The 9,477-nt window shown below is 46.6% G+C and overlaps 1 protein-coding gene across 1 annotated transcript in view; it reads left to right on the top strand.

Annotated features, from left to right (window-relative positions):
• LOC125757100 (kelch-like protein 29) overlaps positions 1 to 7,744 on the top strand; it is a 29,260-nt gene extending 21,516 nt beyond the window's left edge. Inside the window, exons 3-5 of the mRNA XM_049412205.1 lie at positions 4,113 to 4,265; positions 6,275 to 6,477; positions 7,552 to 7,744. Of these exons, the coding sequence (XP_049268162.1) occupies positions 4,113 to 4,265; positions 6,275 to 6,477; positions 7,552 to 7,744 (549 nt within the window). The remainder of the gene's footprint in view (positions 1 to 4,112; positions 4,266 to 6,274; positions 6,478 to 7,551) is intronic.
• The last annotated feature ends 1,733 nt before the right edge of the window (positions 7,745 to 9,477 follow it).

Below are 9,477 nucleotides of genomic sequence, written 5' to 3' on the forward strand. Positions count from 1 at the left end.
AAAACTGACAAGCGGTGAAGCGTGTCGGCATTTATACATGCGCCGTCGAATATTCCACCGTTATCGCTGGCTGTCGCACAAGTTCTAGAATAAGCTCGAGTGTTCGCGTTTTGCGCGCAATCTTAACAAAACGATCTACAATAATCGCGAAGCTTCTCGAACAATGAGGCGCGGTTTGCGCTGAGCGTTGCTGACAGTCTTTGTGGGCGAAAACCGAATGCAGCAAAGTGATAATAAGAAACGCGCGCGGCAATATTGTAACGCGCCTACATTAAGTGCATTTAAAGCGCACCTACTGTCGGGAGCTGCACGCAGTGGCAGCGGCGCCTTCTGAGCAGCTGAACGATAATCTATTTCCGCAATCAGCATTTATTTGCAATTCGCGCTTTAGCGTGGCATACAACGGATCTTTATAACTGATATTTTTTTATTTAGTTGCTTTCATACTCGGAGACTACCTACTATCTTACTAATTAACCGTTATTAACGCGATAGCGTTAAAGAGCTCGTATCGCAGAAATTCCGCCGTCGGCGTCGGCGCCGTTGGTTGTGAGCAAAAAATTATCATCTTGTCCGTGACCGAAAAATCGAAAAAGCCGCAAATAAAATAAATAATAAAAAATGTTGGGCCCGAGTGAGAATCGAACCGAGGCCGTCTGCGTGGCAAGCAGGTGTTCTACCACACAGCCACGCCTCTGCTTGGAGCTGCACTGAAAGTAACTTTCATGCTTCCCAAAAATACGCTTCCTGTATACAGTTGTCACAGTACGAGATGTAATATCGCAGTAATATTGCGTGGTACAAGCGTACATTGCCATCGGGCGTCACACCATGTCAATATCATAACGACTTGGTGGTTTAAAGAGAGCCACCCATTACAAAAGGCACACACATTACTGCGCGTATTCCCTTAAGACCACGTAGTGGGTGCATCGCAACTTCGAAAAAATTTCTCCTGGTTGAAAGCATGCTACCCATTACTAAGGCACACACCTTAGTGCGCGCATTCTGTTAAACACTCGTAGTGTTCGAAGTGCGCACTATAGGGGCAGGATATCGCTATCGCGTTCAACTCTTAAAGGTGAAGCTTAAGCGTTTCCCAATTTTTAAGCATCACGCCGCCGCGTTTAAAGCGAATGCCAAAAGCTTGCCCCGATGTCAAGATAATCTAGTAACGTTGGTCAAGCACAACATCCACAAATTTACCAGTGACATGTCTCCCGCAAAATAAAAAGGTTAATGCCCTTGTACTTCTCCCTTCTGAACGTCCATGTGTACTTGGCGCTCCCCTTGCACAGATGACGCAGCACGAATTTAAAAAAATATATATGTATTACAGTCCTCCTCAATGAAATAGCTGTTCTTCAGAAAATAATGGTTCGTTTGAGTTGCATGTATACTATATTCAAAGCAGTAGACAGGTTGGCTTGTTCGCAATTCAGAATTTTACATACATAACACAGAAAGACGAGGACTATAGCAAATAGGCACAAAACTGGAAAAACTCGGTCGTATGTGCCCTCCCTCGTCCTCCTGCACATTATGTTCAAGTTCACTTATACAAGAGACACCTTCAATTAGGCTACGATTGATGAAATATCACCCAATCTACGCTAGAACACAGTGATGACTTGTTGCCTAACTACCTGTGACCTATTTCTTTTCCACAAAGTGTTCTGTGTAAATCATTTGTTCTATTGTTTGGTAATAAAACACAAGCCGTTAAATTGAGTGAGCAGTGTTTCACCAATTTGTATTGCATGAAGAAGTTCATTTCTTACATTTGCATGCACGACAAATAGTCATACCTCAATCCAAGCCAGACCAGAGACGGCGCCGCTCGCTAGGCAATATGGCGGCGCCCACGAAGAAAAGGTCTATATTTCCGGTGCTACTTTAGCTTTTCGAAAAATTCTTTCGGCTACATATTCCTGGGAAGGATCCGACTCATACCAGGGTGTTTCTCACGCCAAGCGCGAGGGGTAATCCGGAGAAGTAGGAAGTAGCACGAAGTCATACCAACTATGGGAAGCAAATGCTCCATTACCATCAGCGTTAAACCGGTTGCAACAAAAAAAAATGCTGTTGAAATTGCAAACATAACGTTACAAGAGCTTCGTGATATGTTCATATAAAAATCGTACAACATTACTCCTCTTAGACTGTCCATTTGTACAAATCTTTTCAAATATATGTTGCCTTATTTCACCGTTGTCGTTTTTTTTTTTTACGTGATCTGTTTCATCTAGCTAAAGCTGCTTTTACACCAATGTTTCCTGTTATACGAATGTTCAACAGTCTTTCACTAGCGTGTATCATTATTTCTTGTTACCATTTGTCCAATGTTTCTTTTTATGTTTTTTTTTTGTCCTACGCACTGTCGCTGTCATTTTAAGGGGCCTGTCAGCCCGTCAAGCTACTCCTTGCAGTAGCTTTTTTGGGACTGCTCCTTTCTTCTTTTGAAAGAAAAATAGACCTTGAATTGAATTGAACTGAATAATGTGGCGCAGCTCAACTCAACACGAAGCGCGTTGTAACACGGGCAGACGACGTTCGCTGTGCACCAGAGGTTCAGTGAAGTAGACGGAGCATATCCAATCGGATCGATCGCAGGTGCTACGTATAACGGGACAATTCTATGTAGACTGGAAGCTGTAAATTGAAAACTTGTTCGGCTGAGCCGCTGCGATCTGTAGCGATTCACATGTTTAAAATCTTGAAACAAATTATACACTTGACGCAGAGAGCTTAAATTGGTCTGCACATGATCATTAGGACTTGTTTACCGGCTCAAGTGCGTTTGTACAAAATCGTGAAAACCGTTTCAGAGTCCCTATAAGGTCATTCGCTGCGTTTTGTGATGGCCGCTCAGCATCTTGGGAACCGACCTCGCACAGAGTTTTCGGTTTCGCACAGGTATCTGCCACTCACGGTGGTAAAGGGATGACAGCGAAATTTCGGAAAATGAACTGCTCAGCAGAGAAACCACTGCCACACCTTGTTGCCGCTATGCATAAAAGCTGGGCCGGGCACATTATTTATTCGTCGAAGCTGCACCCCACCCATCAGCATGCAGAAATCCAATTACGGCACGCACTTCGCACTTGGCGACAGACTGTTATCAAAGGAATGTCTCGTTGCGCGCTCAGAACTGAGAGCCGCGATCTCAAGCGCTAGGTGGGCGTGGCTGCGCAGCATATGTGCGCGTTGCGTCATTTTCACTCTGGTTCTTCCTCGGTGGCCAATCGGACCCAGAGAAAAAAATCTCCGCTCCGACGTAAAGTTCGTGCGCGAAAACGATAGTTGCGTGGTTGTTTATTATAAAAAATCTGTCTAAAAAATACCCTGTAGGTATTCTCGGCCCCGGCCGTCCGCCCCACTTCGAAGGATGTGCCGGCCGGTGACCGGACGACTAGTTCACTTCGTATTTATGCAGTTTTGTTTTGCAGTGAACATACACTTCCTTCAACCAAATGAGGACTTACCTCACGGTGTCTTTTTTCTTTCGTTTTCTTTTTTTTAAAGACACATGTTGCATATACAAGACATGTTGTATATTTCATTTTTCGAGAAACACGATACACAAGACAAATTAAACGTTTCTCGGCGTTCATTTGGGATATAAATATATAGAATTACTCCTTCTTTATCAATTATTAAGGGCCGTAAACTTCATTATCGGAAAATGCAAAAAAGTGTATTTATTGCAGGCACAGATCTCCGTTTTGCGCCCTTCCAATGCTGCAATGCAACAGTGCGGTTTCGCGTGCCGAACCCAGGATGTGAGACACGCCGTAGTGAGGGTTCATTTTGAGCACCGGCAGTTCTCGAACGAACGCACGTTTAAATCTAAGCACCGAAGCTCGTGGTCGGGAATCTATTCTCATTTTTCACAAATGAAGAACGCGAGCTTCGTGAAAGCAAGTCCACCATTCTCGCATAAACTAAACGCGATAGCTTGTAGTCTTTTTCTTTTGATCTTTCTGAGACGGGGGCATATAAATTTCACTTGGTTAACTTAGGCCTATCGAGAGCACCCAACCTAGAATGTGTTTCACTTCCCTGACGAGTCGAGGATCAACGGCAACGCATGCGGCTCCTTCTGCTTCCAGCTCAAATTGTCGGGCGTCTCCGCAGCGACATTTGCCGTGCTACTGAAGTACATGAACACGGGCGAACTGCAAGTCACACCGGAAAATGTGGACGACGTGTTCAACGCGGCCTTCCGTCTTCACATGTCTGATGTCGTCAAGCACTGCATTCAGGTGAGCAATCGGTTATAACAAGAAGGAGCGAATATCGTTCAGCAGAAAATGTCGACACAGTAATGTGTCCCTTGTGCTTTCCTTGACCTGATTGTCCGCTGGGTTCTTTCGGTTGCAAGTGCGCGTTACTTTCTTGTTAAAACCCCCGACAGGAAATTTCAATAGCCGAGAAGGCGTAATTGCTGCGTACAACGCGCCAGAGGAATACACCATAATGGTGGACCCTAAAAATCGCTAAATAACCAGGGCAAAAGAAAGGACGGGCGCAGTGCCGTCTACCGTCGTTCTTTGGTCCTGGTTATTTTGCGCTTTTCAGTAAATCACTATGCGACTTTACCAACAATTTACCGCAACACTATTGGCCGCGAGATCGAGCGGAGTTGCCACCTGGCGGCTTCTGACTGAACCGCGCCTAGTGTGGATTGCTCCATGCGTCTTCTGCTAGCCACGTTGTGTTTGCATGTGCGCGTACGTCATGCAGGTCCTCAAAAGGCGGTTTGTTCCGTTGCGTTAGTGCAACTTTAACCGCTCGTACGTATGCCTAACGCGACGTAATGAAGCATTTGGCCTTGATCGGCTGTATATGTACTGCAATAAGATCAGTGAGTGCACTTGTCAAGAATACTGTGTGTGGTCGTCGTACCCTCCGTTCACGAGTTATATCAGCGTAGGTGCCGCTCTGTGGTTCAAGCGCATTGCAAAGTGCACTTGGCGTTGCCCTAAAGGTGAGAAGTATTAAATCTCATGTGAATGTAGCCTTTTAGCGGCTCAGTAGTAAAAAAAGGGCTCTCATGCACTTGCGGGTTGTGGTTAGGTGCTATAACTTCAGGACTGTCGTTTATAGGTCACGCGACGAGGTTTAGTTGTCTATGGTCCTGGTCCCACTACACAGAAATATTTCTGTCAAGTCACGTCTGACACTTCGGTACTTAAATTGTCCCCTTAAAATAACAGAAAATGGATTGTACGGAAATCGCAAAACTGAGTTGCCTTGCGCAGTTTTAACATGTGGCGAAATTTATACAAGAACACCCACGTACTTAGATTAAGGTACGCGTTAAAGAGCCCCGATGGTCAAAATTAATCCAAACGGCGTACTTTACATTTATGTCGCAGTAATTTCACGCGAAGCCACATCTTTTTTGCTTTACATTGTCTTGAACGTTTGTGTTGCGTTGTAATAGATTGACGGAAGGCAGTGAACAATATTCGCGTGAAAAAACGTACTTTGGTCCCGTAAAATAACCGGGCCTTTCTTCCATTACTGTCGTGCAAGTAATTAATCAAACAAAGTTCCGTGGTGTGCATTTACCTTTGTGTACTGTTACTAGAATAAAAACAAGTGTGTGCGTGTTAAACGCTTCTGTAGCGCTAAAGCGCTGTCAGCCACGTAGCTTTCCTCAGTGAATCTATCAAATGTTCTACTTTGGAGAACTGAATAAGAAATGCGGATGAATATTTGAGCACGCAGTGCACAAAGTGCTATTTGAACTCATCGTGCAGGAATACGGGCTTTCTTTTTGTTGGGGGTATCCATATGAACAAGTAAATACTTAATCCAGTCGCGCTACAGCAGTGCGTAGTAGGTGGAACACAAGCTGAACATGTACAAATAAAACAAGAAAACGTCATCCATTGCGAAAACGCCGACTGTTGCCGAAGGAGAGCAACCCCGTTCGTTGGCAGAATGCGCTTCTATCACAGGTAATAGTAACGTTCGGGAATGAAGAGCGCACATATTACCACAAAGCTGCAGTCAACGCATTTTGTTTGCCGGAAATCGGGCCAAATCGCTCACAACGAAGCGCTGTTGTGTGCGTTTGCGTACGCGCCGACGACCGCCTATCCACACTGGCGCGGCGACGGTGCTGCCACCTGTAGCCCAATCTCGCGGCGAATATTGAGCAGGACACGTCGTCCGTCAGAACTTTAAGAACGCCTTCGAGTACATGCGAACCTCTATATGTGCACAGCAAGAAAGCTGGCTTACTTTGAGCGCGTGTGCACAGATGGAGACGGAGACGACGCCGACCGGTCAGCAGATCCTCATGTTCTCCGCGGCGCGACGTCTGAACATGGCCGAGGAGGAGCAGCGGGCCTACCACTTCCTCACAGCGCATTTCATGTCGGCCGTGGCCACCCGCGAGTTTCTCGAACTGGACGCCGACGACGTCATCCGGCTGCTCTCCGCCGACGCTCTTGGATGTCACTGGTAACCAAGTGTCGAGACGCACATGCGATAACGTGGCACACAGTCATATCTCAGTCGGACCGAAATAGGACGCTGCCCTTTGCGTGCCTATAAATGTGTCGTAATGCGTAACAATTTTCGCACTTCTTTCGCTGACCACATGTATGTGTTTAAGGACGCGCGTTCAGCATCTCGAAAGCGGCCTAACACACATGTCACATAAGCCCTGTAACATCGATTCAACTACGGGACATGTAGAGGAAAGCGGTCGCGCAAGGAGTGTCACCTCGCTTTCTCGTAATTGTCCTGTGCAGAATGCAGACTACTTTATGGGCGTAAAGGTATACCTCGAGCGCAGGACAATTTTAAGCTGGCGTTTTCCACGTGGAGTCTGCCAAGTTGTCTTCGTGTTTATCAACAGACGCTTGTACTTTCTTTAGTTTGCTGCAAAAGCATCTGGACGTTTCAAAGAGTGCAATGTTCTTATTTTCGAATAGTTGACTGCCACGCAGAATGCCTGGGTTCGAGTCCGGCTCGAACCCTGATTCTTATTCTTTAACTATCACGATTATCCTTAACACTACTGCATTAAGGTGACCTCGCGACGTTGTCTGTATACCGTTTAAATATTGCACAGCCTGCTGGTGAGAAACTGGCGACACTCCTCGGGTGAGGAGTCGCGTTAGCATGCACCTGCGCAATACTGCATTGCAGGAGCTTAGAATCCTGCATTCGAAACACACTGACCAGACCCAATCTCCCCAGGTTCACTGTGGCAGTAAGACAGCAAAAGGAGAATGCATTTCAACGATATTGTCAATGAACAATACACATGCTATAACATTGAAAAGCTAATTTTCCCAAAGGGAAATATTACTGAAAACATAATTAACAAAGCATAGTCAGAACAGAAGTGTTCGCACGATTTCATAAGAAATTCTGAAATTAATCAATGTCTGAGACAAGCAACAATTTAATGCTTAAAAACTAGCAGTACAGGGCCACAGTTGCACTGTGCCTTGTCGACTGCCACCCGACTTTCTCCATTCCAAGTGTGGAACAAAGTTTCATTAATTATCACCAAACTGCGTGCAGTGAGGAAGAAGTGTTCGAGGCGGCAATGCGATGGCTGAACCACGCGCCTGGCGAGCGGTCTCCCCACAGCGAAAAGCTCATGGCCGCCGTCCGCTTCGACCACATGAACCCGAGCGAGCTGCACCACTGCCTCGAGTACCCTGGCGTTGCTCAAATGGAACCCGTGAAAAAAATTGTCCTCGACGCCATATAGTGAGTAGCCCATTCTTACAGTTCTGTCACAGAAAAAAAATCGTTCCTCTGTTACTGATGCAATTTCGCATAAGTTTATGCCTTGCATCGTTTTGTGGTCTTGGCCCTGTTGCTTGCCTGGTTTGTCGAGAATTCGCCTGCATCGACTCCTCTCTTAGTGGTCAAATTCAGCGATTAGTAGCTTAGCCATAAGCGGCCAGCAAGGAAGTAGACAGACGAACGGTTCAGACAAGACAACGCACAGTCTTTCTAATCATTTCGTCTGTGTGCCGCTCCAAAATGCATCTAGATATAGAATTTGCCCAACAAGCCCATCACGTTGTGCTACCTAGTAGAACTTGGAGCGTGTGGGGTTCGCTGTCTAACTCCAAAGAAATGGACTGCTCGTCGACGTCTAGACCACTCGAAAACAATTTATTAGTGAAAAGATAACTTTAACACGTTACGGCGATAGGGTAAAACATCAGTACAAAACGTCCGAACAGTCTGCTCGTACAACTTCCGCGCTGATACCGCTAACCCTGGCCCCAGCGGACCGCACGCCGCGCACACGCGCACACTTCACGACAGTTCGCCGGCAACTCCCCCTTGGCCGCTCGCCGTGCCTGTCTATGAAGCATGTGCATAGCAAGGCGCATGCGCAGTGGCGCTCGCTGCTGGGTCTTATCACCGCCGGTACGGATATGGGCGAGGGTGGTGATCTGGTGGTTATCGAGGATTCCCCACAAGCTTCAATGATGTGGATAGCTCCAACGAGCTAGCCAGTGCATCGATACGAGAAAGCAGGTTATGGAAAACAGCGAAACGTTTGGTGCACCGTAGAACACGTGCTCTCGCACTCGATCGCAGTCCCAACGAGAGCACGGGCGATGCTTTCGTTGCCTGGTACTGTATTCCCTTTTCTGTTACAGCGATGGATGGATCGGTAATGTAATTATTTTGTTCTGTCTGAATGTGGCGTGCTTGAATGATCAAGTGGGTTACATTATGTCTCACGAGGATGCTAGTGGTGTTATATTCTGGCATACTCTCATGTCATGTTATGACGCCATCAGGTGCCGTCATCAGACGACTCATTCATGACGACGAAAATGGCCGCGGTTCATGACGTCGCAACACGACGTCATCGATGAGATCACGTTACATTTTTTTGCTCTTTGCGTCTTTTTTGGACCGTTCGTGCTGACGCGAACGACGCCGGATTTTTCGACTCGTATTTTGGTTACGTGCTCCTGGGAAATTAGCGGTTGTGGAATGATCGAATTTTCTCATATTTCAGCTCCTGGGTTGCCAGCGAAAGCGGTACCAAGGACATCGACAAGAAGAACGCACGGCACTACACGCCGCTGCAAGAATGTTCCAACGTGAGTGCTACGTTCTCTGCCGCTTACGAGATCCCTGCCTGGGAAGCAGCACTGAAAAAAAAAAAAAGGAAAGCTGAGCGAGCGTTGATTGGGGCTATAGGAAGCGCAGAGACCTTAGACAAAAGTCTACTGGTGCGTGTAGACTGGGTGGCATCGTTATTACAAAATCCCATCACCTGCATTACGAAAGAAAGCGCAAGCACGGACACGTAGAACAGCACAACGCCGACTGTCAACTGAACGGGCGCCCACTGGTGGACAAGAAAATAGACGCAAAACTTCGCATGCTACTAATACTGCACCCGATTGACAGGTGGCGTTCTATACAGTCTATACCAGAGAATGCGCAGATAAGGTACCTTCTTCACCA

Source organism: Rhipicephalus sanguineus, chromosome 2 (assembly GCF_013339695.2).
Source record: "Rhipicephalus sanguineus isolate Rsan-2018 chromosome 2, BIME_Rsan_1.4, whole genome shotgun sequence".
NCBI classification, from domain to species: domain Eukaryota; kingdom Metazoa; phylum Arthropoda; class Arachnida; order Ixodida; family Ixodidae; genus Rhipicephalus; species Rhipicephalus sanguineus.